A 23,620-nucleotide genomic window follows, 5' to 3' on the forward strand; every position below is an offset into this window, starting at 1 on the left:
GTATGGCCAAGCTTTGACGTAACCTCTGTACGCTTCTCGCGGTGACGTCATTACGGCTCGTCTGAAGACGAATGTCTGCTGCTGTTGTTGACGTTTTTAGTTTTAACATTTGATTGACTTTAAATCATCAGATATTTTCACTAACAGATCGCTCTTCGAGCAATACCTCTGCAAAAATGAAATGGATGTTTAAAGAGGACCATTCTCTGGGTAATTCATCGAAAATGTCATATTATTATTAACAACGGCCTGTCAGAGACGTGTAATTATTGATCTGTTTGTCAAACCGATGTCTTTATTACCTCAACCTGCTATTTTGATCTAAGAAGACCCAATTTATTTATTTGCTTATGTTAGGCCTGTTGTTTGCTCATCATAACGATTTAATAACGATAATAAACCGAGATTACACCGTAGTCTGACAGTCTGTCTCTGGTGTTGTTGTTTTTTAGTGCATTTGATGCTTCGGCTTTCCTTTCATTTAGCATGTCACTTGTTTATAAACCATATACGACATGCAAATATATTCACATATATCTCAGTCACATGCTTTGGTAATTGTAAGTGTTTAATATATATATATAATGTGTGTGTGTGTGTGTGTATATATATAATATATACACACACACACACACACACACATACATATATATATATATGTATATATATATATGTATGTATGTGTATGTAATGATGTAGATGAGTGTGGTGACCAATGAGAATTCAAGTGAGTGCAGTTCATAACACTAATGAATATTAATGATGCTAAGAGCACTGAATGTTGAGCTTGCATGTAGACTGATCAATGTCTTTTCTTTTTCATCTGTCATTTAGAGCACAGGTGTGTGGAGTCAGCCAAAATCCGCAACAAATACCCAGACAGAGTTCCTGTGAGTATACATATGAAAAGTTCAACAATAGCCTTCTTTGTTTTATCGTTTACAGTGATGTGTCATAGTAGCAAAGCGTATCACTGATTATTGCATAATTGGGGAAAGACAACAGCACACACCCTTTCAAATCTAGACAATGACAGCATTTTCACACCAAATGTGAACATACAGTGCAAACAAGATTTTGATTTTTTTTTTTCCTTTGGAGAGTGTGTCATTTTTTGTCTTTGTCCTGCAATGATAGATACACATATCAGAGCATTTCATGGTGCTAATGCACTGAAAGCTGTTTTTCAACAAGCATTAAACATCAAAGGATCTTACACCGGCAGTAAAGATGAATGTGAAGTAATTAAACCATATTAAGCACAACCCAAAAAATAATTGTTTGCTGTTTGCGAGCCTAACCTGTAATTAGGAAGTTATTTGCAATAAAATGTTCTGCCAACACTTTTGTCTTGCATAAGACATACAAACTGCTGCCAGTATTCTTACAATTGAAAGATTTTTTTAATACAATAAACACTTTTTTATTGTAGTTAATGCAGTTCCATTTTAAGATAAGAAACCATAAAATATGTAAAAGTTGGGTTCAACAATTCATTTAGTGATGCTTGTAGTGAAGTATATATTATGAAAGACACTGGATAGAGGTGAAAAAAAGAAAAACAGATTCTGTTTTTCTCAAAATGGATCAAAATACAGTTTTAGAAACAGTGAACGAACACTGAATGTTTTTGCAGTGACTTGTATTAAATTCCACCATACGTAAAGAAAATGACTTTAAAGTCCCCCTGTAGTCAATAATTTTATCCCTTAAAACTAATCTTTGATCTCCAAAATGACATATTTAAAGTATTTTTCCTGTGAAAAAAATTTCTTCATGCCTTTAAATAGCTTGACTGTAACTCTACACCCTTGCTTTATTTAGTATATGTGTTTTCATGAATATGCTAATTAGCTCCGCCTCCACTCACTCACACCAGCTTAGAGATCCACGCAGTCAACTTTACTATAGTAAAAGCTGCACAATGGTATCGCTTTTTACAATGTTGGACACATGACAGAAATTAATATGATTAGCCTTTTGCTTGACTATGTTTTTAAACAGCTAATAATGTGTTGCTAATGTTACACAAACCATGTTCCCGTTCACCATCTCAGAGTCACACAGCTGTCTTCTAAAATTCTGTATCCTTAAAAAAGCTTTGAACAACCTAGAAAGGCATATAGTTCATCATAGCATTGTAATACACCCGCTATATTGCTAAATCTACCCTATTTTTCATATCAACAGAAAAATATACCGGGATAACTGGGCTTCTTTTCGAGACTCTCTTGCGCGGTAGTTTGTGACGTCACAAACACCAGTGATTTCAAACCACGTTTTTGAGACTGTCTTTGGTTCACTGCAGTTTTAAGGAGAAAATACTCAGCAATGGTGTTGACATATGAATTTGAACATGGTTTATCTTAGGGTGCGTTCACACTTGTAGTTCGGTTCGTTTGGTTCATTTGGTCCGGACCAAAAAAGAAAAGAAAAAACATTTAGTCCTGGTCCGATTAGCGTTCAGATTGGCAATTTTATCACCGAACCAAAGCATATCGAACCTAAAGGCATAGGGATACATTCACAACCTGATCGGATTTTATGACGTATTGCCTATTTTGAGACGGAATTTACAGAACATCCAAAACAATGCTGTGTGCTGAGGTAAATGCGCTCGTTGTGTGTGCGTAGCTTGCATGTGATGGTATTTTGGCCAGCTGGGAACTCGTGAAGAGCTTATAAAATGTGTAAAGGAGTGGCAGGAATCCATCCGTCACACACACAAACGATCTGCCGCGTGGAGACCCGCGTCTGATGCCTGTGATGGGCAAACTCACAACTATGACGAGAAAAAAACGATATGCGTGAGGATTCTGTCCTTTTTAGGGTCTCATCTTCCTGTTTTTGGTTTGTTTACATGTCTTTGGTCCATGCTGCGTTCATATATCATTCGAACCGCACCAGAGTTCGTTTGGAAGCGGACCGAGACCCATCTTTTCAGTGCTCTCGGTCCGCTTGTTTGGTGTGCACCAGGGCTCAGATGCCAGCATTCACACATGCTCAAATGAACCACACTAACAGAGCAATCGCACCAGGATTCACTTTAATCGAACCAAACATGCCAAGTGTGAACGCACCCTTAAAGCACATTAAAAACACCACATAGACATAAACAACTTTAAAAACTTGATGTCTTGTTTGTGTTTTCTTTTTATATTTATTGCTAAAATTAGTGTTGAGCTTGACAGACCATCTGAAAGGTGTGTTGCACCATCTATTGTGCTAGAGTGAATTTGCTTTTCATATTTGTTTCACTCTTGGTGTGACTAGAATATATTTATTGTTGATTTTGTGTGTGGCAGTCATACCAGTAAAACAACTTCACATCATCATAGCCTCAGGGCTTTATAAATGCATATTTGAAACATATAATTAAATATAACTGCTCTTTCTTGTGTTTATCAGGTTATTGTAGAGAAAGTATCTGGTTCACAGATTGTGGACATTGACAAGCGGAAGTATCTGGTCCCATCTGACATCACAGTGGCCCAGTTCATGTGGATCATCAGAAAGCGGATCCAACTGCCTTCTGAAAAAGCCATATTCCTCTTTGTCGACAAAACTGTCCCTCAGTCCAGGTAAAGTCATGCTGTATTTATTACAATGATTAATTACAGTATCTATAAAAAGTTTTCACCCCCTGGACATGCACATGGTTTGTGATATTTACAGCATTGAATAACTGGACTTTCAGCCACCAATCATCAGAAAATGATTGAAAGTGAAAACAGATGTCTACAAAGTGATCTAAAAGAATAGTTTTAGATTGTATTAATATAACCCACTTAAATCATCAGTGGTACAAGCAGTTGGTTTTAAAGGTTGCATGAACAGGAAGGGGATGACACAGGAAGCCTCACACTTTAAAGTTAAATATGGCTATGTCCGATCTTATGCTAAAAATAAGGTTGATAATGGCAGATCTAACATGAACAAATAAAAAAAGAACTTTAAGCAATGCCACAAGATTTCCAAACCACTGAATATCCTTTCAAATATAGTCATATCAATAATTAAGCAATAAAAGCAGGTTGTCCTCAAAAACTGAGTGACCGTTCAAGAAGGAAACTTAATGGAGGCCAGCAAGATAAAGAGTTACAAGCTTCCACTAGTCAGAGCTTGGGAAAAGATTGAAGCCAACTAGGTTCTATGATCTGACGAGACCAAAATCACACCTTTTTAGCCATGTCTGGTGTAAACACATCATGATGGCATTATGTTGTTGTGTTGAGGTCCTTGAAGTCTTGTAAAATACAGAGAAAACCTGATGCAAGACATCTGTGATGCGATTAACAGCATTTGGGCGTTCAACTCATGTCTCAGATTTTTTTATTTATTTTTTACAAAATTTCTGGTGACAGTAAACTTAGGACAACAGGCCAGGTGAAAAACACTGTTTGAAAAATATTTCCACATCACAAAAACTGACTTTCCACTCATTTTATCTATATAAAGCTATGTGGAAATTTCATTGTCATTACAACATAAAACCAGTAATTGTTGCTAATTGCTGTAACTATGTGAAAGCACTGTTTACATGGAGCAAACCCCGACCACAGGAACATATGTAGTTTTTTTCTTTTAAATTTTAAGTGAGATTTTTTACTGAATAATAATTGATGTAAGTGATTTAACCATTTACAATCTAAGAAGGGGGTGAAAACTTTTTATAGGCACTACCTTTGCACCCACACATCTCATTGCAAACATTCCAGGAAATGAAGAGGACAATGACGCTCCTGCCGGGCAATTACAGCTGTAGGAATTCAGTTTACTGAAACATCCACAGGAATCTAGTGTTTCCTTATACACAATGTAGATTTGCTTGAAGTACATTCTGAACTAGCAGCATTCAAACTAATGAAACTGTATACGGCTGTGATTGTGTCCTGTAACTAAAGATACGGCATCAGATTTCGTATGAAATGGAATGAGGCCAAGTGAAATATCTTTCAGTGACGCCGCAGGTCACACCTAAAATCCTCCAGTTAAATCCTGAATAATCTCTATTTACCTCTCCCACATGCCATCTCAAATACACTCACCTGATATTCTTTAGCTTGGAGGTTACAGCTCACTGAACTTTGACAAAACAGGCTACGGAAGGGAAAAATAAGAGTTCATTGAGCAATGAATTATTTTGGATTAATCTGTTCAGAGGTATTCATTGACATTGGGGCCTCCTCCTTTTGTAATTTTCTTTGCCTATCACTCATTGTGTCAAATATATTTTTTGATTTAATTTTTAAAGTGATTTTCACAAAATAGCAGAATGCATATCTTTCATTAAGTGCACATAAATTTGTCATGACATGCAACAAAAAAAATAAACATACTTAAAAATATAGTTGTAAGCGGCAATTAAGAGGCCAAGCACAACAGAAGCAAACAAGGAAGCTAGCAGATGACCAACAATGTCATAATGGACTGTGATAGCAACTGAGACGAAGACTCTGCTTGTCAATTTTGAAATCAATCAGACCAACGGTACTGTTGTTAGAACCATGTTTTGTTCAATTATACTGCCACCAAGTGGTGCAGTCCCACCGCTTTTTTGTGTGTCCTCAGAGTGCCCCCATACACAAGCGTGTCACATTTGGTGAAAATATCTCATTTCGTTTCCTACGGTTGTTTCGTCTCAATCAGACTAACGGTTTCTAAGATATTCGCAAATGTTGTTTAAACGCTAAATCACAATGTTGCACTAACCATAAGGCGAAACCTAGCATGTTTGGTATCGTTGGACTCGGCAAGGATTCAGCAATCTAAGGAGACGACTGCTGTGAAAATAAGTCAACCACATCCAAAGTTATAAGCATGTAAATATTTTTATGATGACCCATACCAAGTTTAGAAATGCAGCATGTCATGTCAGGTCAGGTCATACTTGTGAAAACATGTACCAAGTTTGTTCAAGTGTTGAGGAGATACAGCCTTGCGTCTATTTTCGCAAACGCTACATAAAATTCGTTCGCATGTTTTTCGGAAACGGTTTGACAAATCAACTTGAATTTCACAACTTTTTGTCGGCATGGTCTGAAGATGATCTGGTTCAATTTTTGTGAAAATCAGAGCAACAGCCTAGGAGGAGTTCGAAAAAGTAGGTTTTTAGCTAAATTAAAAATGGCGGGAACATTTTCATGAAGGAAAATGACAATTTCGTTTCTAGCCCTTACGGTTCAAAAGTTATTAGCATAAACATGAGTGAAAAGTTTCCGCAAATGGTTCTATGGGCTGCCATAGACTCCCAGAGTGGAAGAAAAAGAAGAAGAACGGATACAATAGGTGCCTACACACGAATGAAATACAAAAATCTAAATGTAACTCTAAACACTGGAACTCAGTGGAGCCAGTGTTATGCTCTTTAACCTATAATTCTTAGTTTTTTAACCCTTTAAAATCATGAAATATGAAAAGAGAAACTTCAAGATGAAAGTTGACAGATTTTTAAATTCCCTTTTTCAGACTATAGTAATAACGATTCTCATATTCATAGTTACGTTTTCTTAAATTTAACACACTCATCTGTTTGGATAAAAGTATGTCAAAACACAATCTTTATTCTGGTTTCAGTCTGACTATGGGGCAGCTCTACGAAAAAGAAAAAGACGAGGACGGCTTTTTGTACGTGGCCTACAGTGGAGAGAACACGTTTGGATATTAAGATCCCCTGCATCACCCCCGGCTGTGCAACACATCACTCCCGTTTCTTTTGGACTAGCTCGATTGTTCTGTGGTTGGAAACAGGATCGACTCATCTGTGAAATAATCCCATAGCAGATGTGTTTGTACCTCTATTGTCACCTGTCATATTGTGCTCTGAAAGAGATCGACTCCATTAGTGATTTTTCTTCTTTTGGTGAATGGTGTTGCAGTATTATTACAGACGCTTAATCTTGACACTGAGAATATATAGTAACTTTTAATGTTTTAATTTATCTGTATTTTCCCCCTGTAAATTATGTATTTAAGATAATTGAAAGGTAAGGTAGCTGGATGACCTAACCAATAAAAACCAAAATCAAAAAAACAAAACAAACAATCGTCAAGATGATTTATTGAGACATACCTACACATAAAGAAAATATCTTGTTTTTGGTTCCACAGAAGTCAGTCAGTCATACAGGTTTTGGAATGACATGAAGGTGAGTAACTGACAGAAATTCCATTTTTGTTTGAAGGGTAGGTAGCTACTCCTCTCAGAAAACGTACAAATAAACATACTTTTAGATGTTTAATTGCTATATGGAGCATTGGGATCGCTAGACGAGGGCTTAATGAACTAATTTTTGTGAAAACCTCAATTTCGACCTAAATTGACATTTTTCATCACTTGTTTTGCCTGTAGCTCGAAATTAACCCGTGCGCATTCCGACTCATTTTGACAGCACGGGTCACATATAACTCTGTGTTTGACTAAAAGAAAAACTCATATAAGCATGGGATAGCTTGAGGGTGAGTAAATTATGGGATAATTTTCATTTTTGGGTGAACTATCCCTTTGATATCTTCCCCTCTGTCGCAGCACATTCAAACTTGGTTGGTCGCAAGACGTGAAAGACAATGGTGTTTGGCATCAATAGTGATATTTAATGAGATTTGAGAGTTATGTTTTGGCTTATAGGCCCTGATCACTACATGCTTTTGATAGATGGAAAAGAACAGTGTGAGCCTGCTAAACCTCTTTTAAATGATGATAGAAATACAGAAGATACAAAGTCATACAGGTTTGGAATGACAATCCGGTTAAGTAATGATGCCAAAATCTTTGATTTTAGGTGAACTCGCTTTTACAGTTTCTGTTGTATGTAGTATTTACAAAAAAACGAAGAGAAAGACAGTCAATTTTATTACATATATAAAAGTGAACAGTGCTGAAACCTCAAGTATAAGAGCTTCTTTTCATGTGATTCATTCAGGACACTGTTATGGTAAAATGTCCAATCCGCTAATGAAACAGCAGCAGTTCTCGTGGGCTGCGGGGCCACAGCGGGAAGGCCTGCAGTCGCAGCTGTGTCCAGGCCTGCTGATACGTCTCTGCTGCCTGCTTGTAGTCCCAGTATGTCCTCAAATCTTTTCCACTTCAGCAAGCAAAGAGAAGAAACAAACACATCGATCAGACACAACAGATACACAAACAACACCTGCGCACTGTAGGGAGCGTGCATGAGATGTCAGATGTCAACGTGACTTTGAGGACAGGCATGCATGGCATCACATTTCTGTTTCAAACACAATCTAAGGCTAGAAACAAACTTTACACAAGTTTGCAAACAAACACAAATGGCTGACTCTGGTTTAAAAAACACTGGTATATGAATGAATCAATTTCGAAAGCTTTAAACTTTGACACTAAATACAACAAAAATAAGTCAAAAACAGTGATTAACAAGCATTGTCTAACTAGACATGTCGCTATGAAAATAGATACTTTCACAACAATAACACGCCTTGAGAGTTTGTGTAGCCTATTAAAATGCAATTAAAATGTACCACAAATTTCAAGATGAGGAAGCAGAAAAAGCCCTGTATGAGTTTTTGTCTATATTTATTTCATATGATAGAGTTAAGCTGTTTTTTTTCTCCGAATATCAGGATAATTACAGATGTGATTGAATATATTCAACATTTCAATAAACAAGATTACATTTTCAACTCTATATTTACATAATATAAAATCTGTTTTTGTTCTATTTTACCAAGAAAATAGATCCAAACAAAAGCCACAGAAAAAATGGAAATGTAGTCACTGCTGTTATCTAACCGCCACACAGAATGTGAAGAATATGAAAAGCTTTAGGAGTCAGCTGTTCATGACAGGCCAAACCCTGAAATGGTACCAGCAAAATATCATCTAATTGTCACTATTTTCAAAATCCCAGAATATATCAAGAAATAATTTTTCTTCAGTATTACACCCCAAGTTTCAATACCGCTCCAAAACGGTATTAGGGGTACTGGGACAGGCGTAAAGCTGCACGATTAATCGTAAAAAGATCGCGATCTTGATTCAAACACCTACGTGATCTTATTTTATTAATAACAACAATTCGCCCCTCTCTATTAAATATTTGACAAAATCATATCGGAATAATCAAATCTGTGTTCGTGCTGCTGCGGTGAGCCAGAGAGAGCAGTTTTGAATCACACAGTAGTTATTTTTGTGTTACAAATATTCAAATGATCATAGAAGTACTGAGATAAAAGTTTAAAGTTTGGATATAAACACTGATGTCTATGATGGCGATCAAAATAGAGCAAACCACCTTTTGAAACTAACTTGGTGCTTCAAATAACGGTTGTATCAATTACATCTTATGCCACTAGTTGGCGACAAGTGACTGTTAAAAAAAAATGTATGTCATTGAATCATTTATTCAAAAGATTCGTTCATTCATCCATTTAATGAAACAGGTAGCCTATTTATTAATGAGTCATTGAATTCATTCAAAACCATTTGAAAAAAAAAAAAAAAAAAAAAAAAGCTTAAACATTCAAGGTCCAGAAAGGTAGTAAAGACATCATTAAAGTAATCCATGTGACTCCAGTGGTTTAACCTCAATTTTATGAAGCAACATGAGTGCTTTGTTTATAGAAAAAAAAAAAAAAAACATTATTTACGAAAATATTGATCTGCAACGCACGTTCATGAGAGCATCACAACACATGGGTTTTGTGTTCACGCGAGAGCTGACGTGTGAACGCTTTAGTTAAACCACTGGAGTCACATGGAGTACTTTAATGATGTCTTTACTACCTTTCTGGACCTTGAAATTGGTAGTTGTGTTGGATCTCTATGGAGGGACAGAAACCTCTCGTATTTCATTAAAAATATCTTCATTTGTGTTCTGAAGATGAACGAAAGTCTTCCAGATGTGGAACGACACGAGGGTGAGTAATTAATGACAGAATTTTCATTTTTGGGTGAACTAACCATTTAATGCCACCTACTGCAAAAATATACTTGTACTGTGATATGAATTTCACTTTGACACATTTCAGAGCACAACAACACACAAAACTTGAGGTAGAAGCTTTTGTGTTTGGGGGCCTATTAATGCTGCAAGTCAGTCTCACAGTAAAATCTGAATAGTTTTGCTAATGAGATGGTGAAAGTGGACACAGCAGGGTGGTGGATTTATTTGCGCATGGAGTGCATATATTTCTGTGTGTCCTGGGATTTCTGTGGATGGATTATTGTTCTTTGCTCTTGTGCGAGTCTGTCAGCGGTGTAACGAGAGCTGGACGCTGGGCAGGATCACTTCAAAGATACGAGAACCCCGAACAGAAGAACACTGTTCCCTCAGGTCAACAACTAACAAAGATCTACTGTTCAATAAGCATGCTGCTTTACAAGAAGAAAACACACCTGTTATTAGATATATAACACAAATGTACAAAAAATAAGTAATTTTACACCATGATTGAGTAGTCTAAAACCAAAGAGAGGAATGAATCAGATTACCAAGATTTATGTCAATATCAATTTATTGAGAGGCTCTGGTCTATATCTTGGTACCCATGAGTCAACAGTCTTATTACACATGTTTGTTTTCTCTATAGCGGTTTCTATGTTGGTTTCATGTTTCATGTTTCCAATCTAAAATATCATATTTTAGTAATAACTGTAGGCTAAGCATGGGGACAATAAAACCACACCTAGGGATATATGTATTATCTATAAATGTCAGGTTGGCGAAAGTCACTTTTTAAATTTTACGATTTATTATTAATTTTTAATTAACCCTAAAGCCCAAAGTACACTATTTTTTTTTTTTTTTACGCGTACACACAGTCGAATGCACAGCCTCGCAAAGTATACTTAATTTGACTTGTACACGTACACAGACGTTCAACGCAGGCGCAGTTTTGAGCAATCTCTCACCACGAGTTACAACCCATGTAAACATCTTTGTATTCTTTCATGCTAGAGTTGTACAAATGAGGGTACTTTCTAACCTCTTTACACAATCTCTCGTCTATGTAGGCCTCCATTGTCACTGTAGCTTGCATGCGTTCCGGTGTGGTGAGAAATCGAGTCCCCCCAAGAATCGGGTCTCCTTTAGGACCCCGAGTGATCCCATTGGTTCAACAGGCTTTTGGGTAGTATTTTTAGCACCTGATTACAATTGCTGCAACATCACATTATGATTTATATTGTTTAAAATGCGTTATAATGACCATTAATGTCTTTTAAATTACATTATTATACTAGTATATAACTGAAGCTATAGGTTGTGAAATCAAGCATTTCTCGTTCTTACTGTTTTCAGTTAGCTTATGTACTAGCATAGCATAATCTAGGCCTACCCTATTAGCCTGCTAGCTAGCTTATATTATATTAGGTATGTTTTTTGCTTCCAATTTAGTTCCCGATTACATGTTTCAAATTAATGTTTGTGTGTACTTAGCATGACAATTGATTTATTACAAATTTATTATAGTATTATTATATACTATACCACATTTCTATTATTGTGTAAAATTAATATTAAATTACTTTTTCAGAACATTGTATGTTGCAACAATCATTATCCTTATAAAAAATTTTTTTTAGGCATGGTTGTGTTTCCAGTTTGTTTTATAGAATACCTCAGGAATGACGTGTTTTTGTAGGCCAACGCGGAGGTTAGCGGCGCACAGGTTCCCTCGATCGAAAGCCTATGCATTTTTCCCATAGACTTTTGGAAAATCGCAAAAAATAAGCTCTGTGTTTAACAAAGACACAATAAAGGTTTAAAAAAAAAAATCACAAGCGGGTTATAACTGGTGTGTTTTATGTCATAGATATATTAGATATATAATATTTACAGGCTTTGTTAACCACAGACCTTATTTCAGGCGATTTAGCAAAAACCCATTCAAAAAACCCATAGACTTCGGGGCAATGGAACTTAAGTCCTAAAATGCTAACTCGCTTCCGGGTTTTGCCTACAAAAACACGTCATCCCTGAGGTACTCTATTATGCAATACATATAGGCATTCATTTTATATTTCAAGCATGTTGTTTTTGCACTTGATGCAATAAATATCATACAATAGTTAAATAGGTTATAATTAGTAAAGACATCACGATAACAACTTTTGATCAGGCATTACCGCCTGGGACCCCCTGATCCCTAAACCTAACCGTCACTGTAACCTCAGCCAGTGAAATTGGTTGCAGGGCGGGGATTTCCGCTGAACAGTTAGAAAAAGAAAAAAATCACGCGATTTCTCATGACATTGGTATGTTTATGCAGTTTTTCTTCAACTACCTTGTGAATGGACACCCCCAGGGCACGGTTGCCACCTTGTGGATAAACTAATTACTGCAAATCAAAAAATTAAATGCGCATGTGCGACCTGCGCGTACTCTTCTGATGATGAAATACACGTCACGCGCACTGTACGCTGACCCTCACGTACGCTTAAAAAGTGAAGCATACTTTGGGCTTCACCTCACAGTGTGACAACATGTTGGGTCGTTTGTGTTCACTGAACTGTATTTTCTTGTTCGAAAGCTTTTTGTAGACAAGACTACAAAATAGAGGAAGTCAAGTCACAATTAATTATATAGCACTTTATATAATTATAGATGGTTTCAAAGCAAATTTAGATTAATAAACGAAAATAATGTTAATGTACAATTCATCAAATATGAAACAATTCAATTTCAGCTGTAAAGTAGCTCTACAGAAGACAATAGTGTCATAACTCAAGTGAGTACAATGTTGATTAAGTAATGTAATTCTATATTGAACAGAACTGAATCAACATTATACTAACCTCAGCTGAACAATGACACTAGTGACTTTTTAGAGCTGATTTACCTAAGAATTTGCATCAATGAATCATTCTTTTGCTTTTAATCCCTGCAAGGCTGCTTTGAAACAATATGTAAAACTCTATATAAATAAAGGTGGTTTGACTTGAGAGTAAAACTATTCCAGGGATCCCCTGTATTAAAACACTCACCGGAGGGTCTCTGGAAGATGAGAGTCTTCAGTTGCTGCCACCAGTTTCAGAAACGAATGAAAGAGCTCCACTTTACTGATTAAAGATCTACACATGGAGAAATATGAAACAAAATAAGCCTGAGCTCAGAGCTGGTTATTGTGGTGACTGAAAGTTTTGTGATGATACTGCCAACTCATAAAGTAGCATTCATTAACAAGGATTCATTATGAATACATACCACACATCTGTGTGAGTCATGAATATGTTATTCTTAGAATGTAAATTATTCTTTGTCATGAGATTACCTTGCTTGTAATGTGCCCAAAGCTTTTTTCGTCACTCCCTGTTTATAGCCATTAGCAGTGACATCTAGAGGCTGCTGGGACACTGCAGACCAGCTGATGGCTGCAAGAACATTCATATTTCTGTTAAGTCAGGAAAGCAGGAGAAAACACCATCTCAGGGGTCGGCGGAGGGGTAATCACTGGCATGTGAGCAAAAGCCAGAGAGAGGTGTATGTATTTCATTTAGATAAAGTACCTCGTACCTGCATACAGATCTACATTTTGAGGTAATCATTCCTCATAGTAACACAGCTTGTTTTATTAAAGAATTAATTCACTCCAGAATTAAAATTTCATGATAATTTACTCACCCCCATGTCATCCAATTAAGATGTTTATGTCTTTCTTTCTTCAGTCGAAAAGAAATTAAGGATTTTGAGGAAAACATTCCAGGATTTTTCTCCATATAGTGGACTTCACTGGGGTTCAACGGGTTGAAGGTCCAAATGTCAGTTTCAGTGCAGCTTCAAAGGGCTCTACATGATCTCAGACGAGGAATAAGGGTCTTATCTAGAGAAACGATTGGTCATTTTCTAAAAAAAAATAAAAATTTATATACCTTTTAACCACAAATGCCCGTTTTGCCCGACTTCACACGTTATGTAATCACGTTGGAAAGCGTTACGTCGTGATGTAGGTGGAAGTAGCAATCCAGAGTCTACAAAGAGAAGACTAAGTCAAACAAAAAGGGTAAAATAATGATGTCGGACAATTTTTTTTCGGACGAGAGTTTTTCGGTACTTCTGCCTATGTCACACGGACCATTCCAACGTGACTACGTAATGCTGAAGTCATGGACGCATTTTTTTTTAGAGAATGGCCAATCGTTTCTCTAGATAAGACCCTTATTCCTCATCTGGGATCGTGTAGAGCCCTTTGAAGCTGCACCGAAACTGACATTTGAACCTTCAACCCGTTGAACCCCAGTGAAGTCCACTATATGGAGAAAAATCCTGGAATGTTTTCCTCAAAAACCTTATTTTCTTTTCGACTGAAGAAAGAAAGACATAAACATCTTGGATGACATGGGGGTGAGTAAATTATCAGGAAATTTGAATTCCGGAGTGAACTAATCCTAATAAAAGGAGTTATTAGGAGTTATAAATACTATTAAAGTGTGAGAATTTAACTGCTCAAGTCAATGAAAGCGCGCAGCTCTGACGAACCATTAAAAACCATTTTCATTTAATTTCATGAACATTTTTATTAATCATGCACCTTTATTTTCATTAAAAGGGCTTATTTCTGCTAGTGTAGCCTCATTTTGTAAATGTAAGCAATGCATTTAGACAAGAGCAAACTGGGTGCTGGTAAGATGCCGGTACAGACGTACCTGCTCAGCCAGAATCACACCACGATGACGTAATTTTTGCCATGTGCACCTTCACACTCGTGATTAAAGGATAAGTTCACTTTAAAATGAAAATTACCCCAAGATTTACTCACCCTCAAGCCATCCTAGGTGTTTATGACTTTCTACTTTCTGATGAACACAATCTAACTTAATATAACCCAGATTGTGTTCATCAGAAAGAAGAACGTCACATAGACCTAGGATGGCTTGAGGGTGAGTAAAGCTTGGGCTAATTTTCATTTTAAGGTGAACTAATCCTTTAATGACTTCATGACAAAAAGGTTGCCGACTCCTGCACCAGATCATTAACAGAACAACAAATCTAGGCCTTACTGTACAATATCTGCAAAGAAAATAAATTAAACCGATAGTTAATTTAAATAATAACAGATCAAAGAGGGCCAATCACTACTGTATGTGGGCACTTTTGACTAGTTGAAACCTGAAAATGATTATTCTGCTGAACTTTGGAGGAGATTTTTGATGTTGTGTGATGGTAATTATTTTTCATAAATGAATTTTTTCCTTTTTTGCTAACTAAAACAAGTTATCTACAGTAGCAGTAAGATGTATTTTTGTAGGACAGAAACTAGTTTGCATTTTAGCACTTCAAAGTCAATTGTTTTTTTGTTTTTTTTTGAATGGGTTTTTGGTTAAATGCCGAAAAAAAATGTTTGGCGTTAATAGTCTTATTTCTTAAATATTCTTATACAGTCTTTTCTTCCCTGTTGTTTTCTGTATATCTGAGTGAAACGGCCTCTGGAATGAGAAAAAATGTGGGACGGTACTTGATTTGGTCCTTTGGGAATTGATTGGATTGTGGGAAGTTAGACACTGTTTAACTTATCGCAGCCTGAGAATAAGAATGATATATGACATATCTGAAAGGAACAGCAGGAGCTGTAACAGACCTGCCTACGCTGAACGTCACACTGCGTCAAAAGCAAAGAAGATCCATTTTAATCCAGACCGGACGCATGGGGAAACACGTCAGCTGATGTGTCCGATGCAGACAGGATGTCAATGTAGTTGTGAAATCTGCTTTGCGATTTTGTACACTTAATAATAAATAATGTTTGAAAATCTCACATTGTGAAACACTGTCTACACCGGGTGTGTTCAGTGTAGAGAGCGTCACTGGCTCTGTTTGCTTTTGACGTAACATGCCTGAAACTCAAAGCTCAATTAATTGCAAAAAATTTGTGAAGGGCTACACCTGCTTACCTGCCCCGCAGGGAGATATCCTGCCCTGTGAGTGTGTGTGTTTGGACTCAGTGTGTGTGTGGTTGTGGGTAAATTCCAGATTGGCCTGCAGAAGCTCTGGAGCACGTACGGAGAAACTTGATGGCAAACCTCTCACATGAGAACATCTGTAAGAGATGAAAAGCCAGTTTTATTCATTTAAAATCAGCATGAATTTAAAGTCGCGATAGTCTTTTCTTCACTGTTGTTCCCTGTATGTCTGAGTGAAAAGGCCTCTAGAATGAGAAAAAAAATGTGAGGCGGGACTTGATTTGTTCCTTCGGGAATTGATTAGATCGTAGGAAGTTGGGCGTTGCTAACTAAATGGAGGCAGATCTGAATCTCAGTTTGCAGTCAGTTGTGGAGGATATTTAGCGACCGTACGAATACTGCACAAGTCGACTTGCGCCACAAGAGTAACCCCTGACGCGATGTATGACGCAGGATGTAGGAGTATCGTAAGTTTAGATGTCTCTCGCGGTTTAAACAAACTCAAGCTCCTCTTCTCTTATATTGAAATCTTCTGACATTTCTCTTTAAAATTTCTCGTTTTAGACTTCTAATTCATGACTGGTGTTTTGTTTTTCTCTATCCTCTGCGCTTCCGTGTTCGTCATTACGTCATGCGTCAGGTCAAAGTTCAGTCTTCCAGCGCAAATCGATGCGTATGACCATCTGCTAGTTATTTTACTTAAGTTAAGTTTTAAATATGGATATTTTTCTTACAAAAACCCATCACTTTATTTCAGAAGGCCTTTATTAACCCCCTGGAGCATCCATCCATTATATTTATAATGGATGGATGCACTTTTCAAGGCTTCAAAACACGCCCCCCGTTCACTCCCATTATAAAGCTTGCAAAAGCCAGGATTAATATGCAGAGATATCAAGTAAATTATTTGTAAACTGATTCTCCCGAAAAGTGTTAAAGGGTTAGTTCACCCCAAAATTAAAATTCTGTCATTTATTACTCACCCTCATGTCGTTCCACACCCGTAAGACCTTCGTTCATGTTCGGAACACAAATTAAGATATTTTTGATAAAATCCGATGGCTCAGTGAGGCCTCCATAGACAGCAATAACACTCCCTTTTTCAATGCCCAGAAAGCTACTAAAAACATATTTAAAACTGTTCATGTGAGTACAGTGTTTCAACCTTAATGTTATGAAGCGACGAGAATACTTTTTGTGCGCCAAAAAACAAAATAGCGACTTTATTCCACAATATCCAGTGAAGGGCGATTTCAAAACACTGCTTCATGAAGCTTCAAATATTTACGAATCATTTGTTTCAAATCAGTGGTTCAGAGTGCCAAAATCACATGATTTCAGTAAACGAGGCTTCGTTATGTCATAAGTGTTTTGAAACTTCAATAGTTCACGTGACTTTGGCAGTTTGATACACGCTCCGAACCACTGATTCGAAACAAAAGATTTGTAAAGCTTTGAAGCTTCATGAAGCAGTGTTTTGAAATCGCCCTTCACTGGATATTGTAGAATAATGTCGCTATTTTGTTATTTTTGGCGCACAAAAAGTATTCTCGTCGCTTCATAATATTAAGGTTGAACCACTGTAGTCACATGAACTGATTTAAATATGTTTTTAGTAGCTTTCTGGACATCTAAAAGTGTTAATTATCTTGCTGGTAATGCAGGCCTCACTGAACCATCAGATTTCATCAAAAATATCTTAATTTGTGTTCCGAAAATCAACGAAGGTCTTACAGGTGTGGAACAACATGAGGGTGAGTAATTAATGATATAATTTTCATTTTTGGGTGAACTAACCCTTTAAACACTGTGATGCTTTAAAAACATTGTTGTTTAAGAATTCTGACTAAACCAATAACGAAACTATATTACAAAAAGCAGTTTACTTCATTACAGTAGTATACTGAAAAAACAGTAGTAAAGTCTAAAAATTAAATAAAAATATTTTTTAAAAATTGTAATAAAACATTTTTTTAAATTATTATTATTAAGAATGTGTTTTCTAAAAAAAATAAAACATATATATATATATATATATATATATATATATATGTTTTATTTATTTATTTATTTTTTTTTGCAACATCTAAGAACAACAGTTTTGTTCTTCAAAATTCTGAATTTTGTGTCGAGCCGCAAGAAAAACACAGGGAACCCAGTTCCAATCCAAGAGCTCTAGCATGTGGAAAACTCGTGCTATGAAATGGAGGGTTTATAAGGTCATTTCTGGCTTTTTGGGTGTAACTCCTAGTAAAAGTGAACACTGGTTGAAAATCAGCAAAAAAAGAAAAATGGAGAAATAACAAAATCTGGAAAAACATGGAGCCCTTTCCACAACACCTGAACTAAGACAAAATTCCAGTTTAAGCACAACGGCATTCCAAAAAACACAAAGAAATCTGATCTCTGGTTAAGCTTTTCTAGATGACCTGTATCCTGTATGTCTAGTAGGCTGAGACTTCACTAAACACACACTGTTATTTGCGCAGTGTGGAGGAAACTCATTTAAGTGTGTATTTTAAATATGCATAATATGTGCCCAACAACATCTATATGTGTACACGGTACACACATTGATGGGTACACGGTAAAAAGTAAAAAAAAATGGTGGTTTTGCAATATCAATATGTAGGGGTGATCACACACACACACACACAAAATTAAAATTAAAAATGGTCAAGCAAACTCTACTGGACCACTTGAGATTGAGTGAACCAACTGTAAAAATACTAACTTTCCCTGTACTGCAGGAATAGTAATAGAATGTTAGTATGGCATTTGAACATAGTAACACTCACCGTGTTTTCAGTGCTCTCTCCATTGCCTGATGGCTGTACGAACCCTTTCCAACCACCACAGCGCTGAAGCAGATCGGCCCTTGCAGATAATGAGACAGCAGGGCACCCTGGATACCCAGAATGCCCCAGCGGGCAAGTTTATCACTGCAGGAGAGAGAAAGAGTGCGGTCCCCACGGCCCGGCTTCACCCGCAACACCCCAACACTGTGATAGAGTAATCCAGGCTTGAGAGGGTCGGCTGGGCCGTCAGGGACACACTTTGCCCCAGTGCGATGGAGGTCAGGTGGGCAGACTTTCTTTACATCCGGTTGAAAGTGCGAGACATCGTTTAATTGATTACACGCTTTGTTTTCTATTATAACTTCATCCTGATTGGAATCCCCTGATTTTCTGCATGATGAATGGTTGTTGTCACTTGTCTTCATTCCAGGACCCGGTCTGGTCTCCTCTAATTCACTCTCAGCCTGTCGTTTCAGGCCTCGTCTCTCTGATTCTTCCTTCTGGACTGCCTTTACTGGCTCACACGGCTGCGCTTGACTGCCAGTCATAGGGAATATGGAGGCATCACCACCTGAGGACACAGTTTAGTTGTTTCACAACATTGTCACAGGTATAAAAAAAAAAAAGCACCTAGCTATCCAGTCTGCATTTACAAACATTTGTGAAAACTATGTGTCGTTCAAAAGAGCTCAGTTAATTTAAGCGTGGTGCTGTGATAGGATGCCACCTTGGCAATAAGTCAGTTCATGAAATTTCATCCCTGCTAGATATTCCACGGTCAACTGTAAGCGGTATTATTGGAAAGTGGAAGCGTTTAGGAACAGCAGCAAGACCACGTAAAGTCACAGAGCGAACCGGTCACATGATATGTAAAAGTCACCAACGCTCTGCTGATTCCACAGCTGAAGAGATCCAAACATCCAATGGCATTAATATCAGCACAAAAACTGTGCGGCGGGAGCTTCCCGGAGTGGGTTTCCATGGCAGTCTGATGGACGAGTCTGGGTTTGGCTGCACTGTGCCAGCTGTAAAGTTCGGTAGAGGAGGGATGTTTTTCAGGGGTTGGGTTAGGAACCTTACTTCCAGTGAAGGGAAATCTTAAAGGGTTAGTTCACCCAAAAATGACTACACTGACTACAGTGGTTCAACCTTAATGTTATGAAGCGAAGAGAATACTCTTTGTGTGCCAAAAAAACAAAATAACGACTTTATTCAACAATATCTAGTGATGGCCGATTTCAAAACACTGCTTCATGAACGCTTTACGAATCTTTTGTTTCGAATCAGTGGTTCGGAGCGTGTATCAAACTGCCAAAGTCACGTGATTTCAATAAACAAGGCTTCGTTATGTCATAAGTGTTTCGAAATTTCAATGGTTCACCACTGGGGGGCGTGACTTTGGCAGTTTGAGACACGCTCCGAACCACTGATTCGAAACAAAAGATTCGTAAAGCTTCGAAGCTTCATGAAGCAGTGTTTTGAAATCGCCCATCACTAGATATTGTTGAATAAAGTCGTTATTTTGGTTTTTTGGCACACAAAAAGTATTCTCGTCACTTCATAACATTAAGGTTGAACCACTGTAGTCACATGAACTGTTTTAAATATGTCTTTAGTAGCTTTTAGGGCATCTGAAAGTGTTAATGATCTTGCTGGTAATACAGGCCTTACGGAGCCATCGGATTTTATGAAAAATATCCTAATTTGCGTTCTGAAGATGGTGTGGAACGACATGAGGGTGAGTAATTAACGACAAAATTTTCATTTTTGGGTGAACTAACCCTTTAATGCTTCAGCATACCAATACATTTGGACAATGCTACACTTTCAACTTTATGGGATCAGTTTCTAAGCTTCGTAAAGACATGGTTGGATGAGTTTGGTGCGGAAGAACCTGACTGGCCCGCACAGAGCCCTGACCTCAATCCCATTAAAACATCTTTGGGATGTACTGGAATGGAGATTGTGTCGTCTAACATCAGTGCCTGACCTCACAAATGCTCTACTGGATGAATGCGCAAAAATTCCCAAAGATATGCAAAGGGGGGACCAGTCGGTGTAACGGTCAGGTGTCCCAATACTTTTGTCCATATAGTGGTCCCCCCTTTGCATCATGTGCCTATATACAGTATTATTACTGTACTGATTAAGCTATTTCTCATATTTACATATAATTGCAAATGTTGGTTGTTATTATGTTGTTTCTATGTCTGAAGAGCAAGATTTTTTTTATCCTTTATATTTCTATGAATTCTTCAACTGTAACAAAACACACTGACTGACAATTTTGATTGTTTTACTCTTTGGTTTAAATATTTGATGACTATTTTTCCAAAATGTAAGAAAAATATAGTAATAAATGAGGAGGAGTATACAAATATTTGACTGGTAGTCTACAGCAGAGAACCTTTTTAACTCAACAAATATTTACATGTAAGACATAAAGCTGGACTCACAGGGTGTTTGACTGGTGAAGAAAAGGAAAGAAACTCCTGGTTTAACTGTCCATTTTCCCTCTTCGGTCCCTGGACAGAAGACGTCAGAGCTCTGGCCACTCACAGCCTTGTACAGCTGCTCCGTCAGATACCTGAGGAGAGAAAACAATAGAAAGGATAGAAAACGTACAGATTCATTTGAACAGTTAAAACCCATTTAGTCTCAACAGTGTGAATAGAGCCATTTAATATTTGCTTGCCCCTCAGAAAAATGACATCCATCAACAATTCACATTATAAAACTGTTTATGAAAACTTAATTCATGCTTGGTTTATAAATTAAAAAAAATATATATAGCCTATACATCTACTGTAAAACTTAGACAAGACTATCTGGAAGCAAAACTGGGTAAGATAATAAGGCTTAAAGGCCAAATTATTTTAATTTTGGTCTAGATTTGGACACAGCCGTTCTAATGGGAGTCTATTACAACAACACACATTCACTTCAGCCATCTAGAACAGTTACAGGACATAACATCCGCTTGACGAATGTCAAATCCATGTACAAATATAGAAGGGTAAACACAAATGTACAGTGTGCGTGTGTAACTGAAGGATTGTGAGGCAGGATGTAAGAAGCAGTTGAGGTTTTGTTTGTGAATACATCACAATGCATAGAAATGAGTTAAATCACCTGACACACCCCCTTCGAGCAATAACCTCTGCATGACTGTCATTCAGAACATCACCTGCAAATCATCACAATACAAAATATATGAGACTGCAAAGCAGGTTTGCATTTTATCAAAGGTTTAAACCTTAAGACATTTACCCTTCATACTCATAGCAGACTGGCCGATGCATTTGGTACCCGTCCCCAAAGACACAACCTGCTTGTGAACTGAAGTCAAATGGTTAAAAAGGCATTCTGAAGTTTTATATCACCATGTTTATGAGATGAGCTGTATTGCTAACCTGTCTTCTGGTCTGAACTGTCAGTCAGGAGAATTACAGAAGCCAGTAGAGTCCACTCTCTGCCCGCCTCTGGCTTTCCTCTTTTAGGAAGTTTATTGAAGTGATTATAACAGATACTGGCTATTTCATCAGGACTCCACATGATCTGATGTTATACATGAACAGCAGAAATGTATGATGATGCTTACCATGTGTTTTTACAACAATACTATTAACGCAGTATTTATGTACTTACACTTAAATGCTTGGTTAACATTCATGCGAAGGCAAATATTAACGTAGGAGGTCATAAATGTGCTCTTCATGAGGTTTCTCGTGTCTTTCGCAGAAGTCTTGAGCCCACAGCAGAAGTAGAATATGAAAGATTTCAAAATAAAAGTCTTCACATACGCTCGATAGAGGGCGCTTCATTACCAGACGACAGCGTTTCTATTTTATGCTGCTACAATTTAATGTATAATTGTCTTGAAAGAAAAAAAGTTTTTCAGTATCATTTTAAATAAAATTGGTTTATTAAGCTACTATTCATGACTAGGGTAAAAGAAAAAGAAAAAACACGTCCAAGGTGAAAAAATACTACAGTAATTTATAGTAAATACTAGTGTTTTTGAACCATACTAATAGTAAAGTACTTGAATTAATTTGTTGTGGTAATTCTATAGTTGCTGTGGTAACATAACTATAGTAATATAAACAAATTACTTTACCAAATACTGTACTAGTTTTCTACAACTATAGGGTAGCCTAATTTATACTACAATATACACTACAGTTTACTGTAGTAAAAACTAAAGTACACTACAGTATTTATTACAGTTTATCAGTTCACTGTAGTTAATACTACAGTATGCTGTAGCATTCATTAACAAAGTGTTGTAAATACTATAATATACACAGTATACTACAATTTACTATAGTATGGTTCAAAAACACTATAGTATTTACTATAAATTACTATAGTATTTTTTCACCTCAAGCCTTCATACAGCTCAACTATACTGGTCCTTATATCCAGTGTTGGGGTTAACACATTACAAGTAACGCGAGTTACGTAATCAGATTACTTTTTTTCCAAGTAACTAGTAAAGCAACAAATTACTTTTAAATTTACAATAAAATATCAAGCAAGTAACTTTACAAATAAGTAACGCAAATTACTTTTTTTTCCCCTGTATTGACTGACAGCTCTCCTGTCCCCATGTTGAGAGAAATTAGGAGTAAGAGGTGTTGTGTGCGCTGTGTGAACATAATGTGTATTCTAGACTAGTTCTAGACTAAATGTGAGCATACACTTACTCATTTACTTACTCCTGTATCCTGTTCTTCTGTATTCCAGAATGGCAGAACCGCTGAAAAGCTTGTTTGTTTGAGCTGCGCCCTCTACTGTACAGGCGTGAATTTGCATTTCCTTCTGCCTGAGGCTTATTCATTTCACTTTTGCTGTGAAAGGGCCTTTACATTTGCCCAAAATAGAACGTTTTGATGTTATAAAAACAAACAGCCCAGGCCAGATGAGAAAAAGTAACGCAAAGGTA

At 37.0% G+C, this 23,620-nt stretch overlaps 2 protein-coding genes across 3 annotated transcripts; one reads left to right on the forward strand and one right to left on the reverse strand.

Moving 5' to 3' along the window:
* The first annotated feature begins 26 nt into the window (after window positions 1-26).
* On the forward strand, window positions 27-7,045 carry gabarapl2 (GABA(A) receptor-associated protein like 2). Its single transcript, XM_051884011.1, has 4 exons — window positions 27-210; window positions 835-890; window positions 3,409-3,581; window positions 6,577-7,045. Exons 1-4 carry the CDS (start codon window positions 177-179, stop codon window positions 6,665-6,667), a joined length of 354 nt encoding a protein of 117 aa, XP_051739971.1. The 5' UTR covers window positions 27-176; the 3' UTR covers window positions 6,668-7,045.
* adat1 (adenosine deaminase tRNA specific 1) lies at window positions 7,044-23,400 on the reverse strand. 2 transcript variants are annotated; one of them, XM_051883996.1, is made up of 11 exons: window positions 23,382-23,400; window positions 22,321-22,417; window positions 22,086-22,230; window positions 21,943-22,011; window positions 21,805-21,859; window positions 21,129-21,259; window positions 18,673-19,243; window positions 15,866-16,011; window positions 13,249-13,348; window positions 12,962-13,048; window positions 7,044-8,084 (listed from the first exon to the last, which is right to left on the reverse strand). In XM_051883996.1, the coding sequence occupies exons 2-11, from the start codon at window positions 22,339-22,341 to the stop codon at window positions 7,952-7,954; spliced, it is 1,458 nt and encodes a 485-aa protein (XP_051739956.1). In that variant the 5' UTR covers window positions 22,342-22,417; window positions 23,382-23,400; the 3' UTR covers window positions 7,044-7,951. The 2 variants fall into 2 exon arrangements, with proteins under 2 accessions (XP_051739956.1, XP_051739955.1); XM_051883995.1 differs by lacking the exon at window positions 23,382-23,400 and having other exon boundaries at window positions 22,321-22,676.
* Between the last annotated feature and the right edge of the window lie 220 nt (window positions 23,401-23,620).

The sequence above is a fragment of the Ctenopharyngodon idella genome, chromosome 24 (genome assembly GCF_019924925.1).
Source record: "Ctenopharyngodon idella isolate HZGC_01 chromosome 24, HZGC01, whole genome shotgun sequence".
NCBI classification, from domain to species: domain Eukaryota; kingdom Metazoa; phylum Chordata; class Actinopteri; order Cypriniformes; family Xenocyprididae; genus Ctenopharyngodon; species Ctenopharyngodon idella.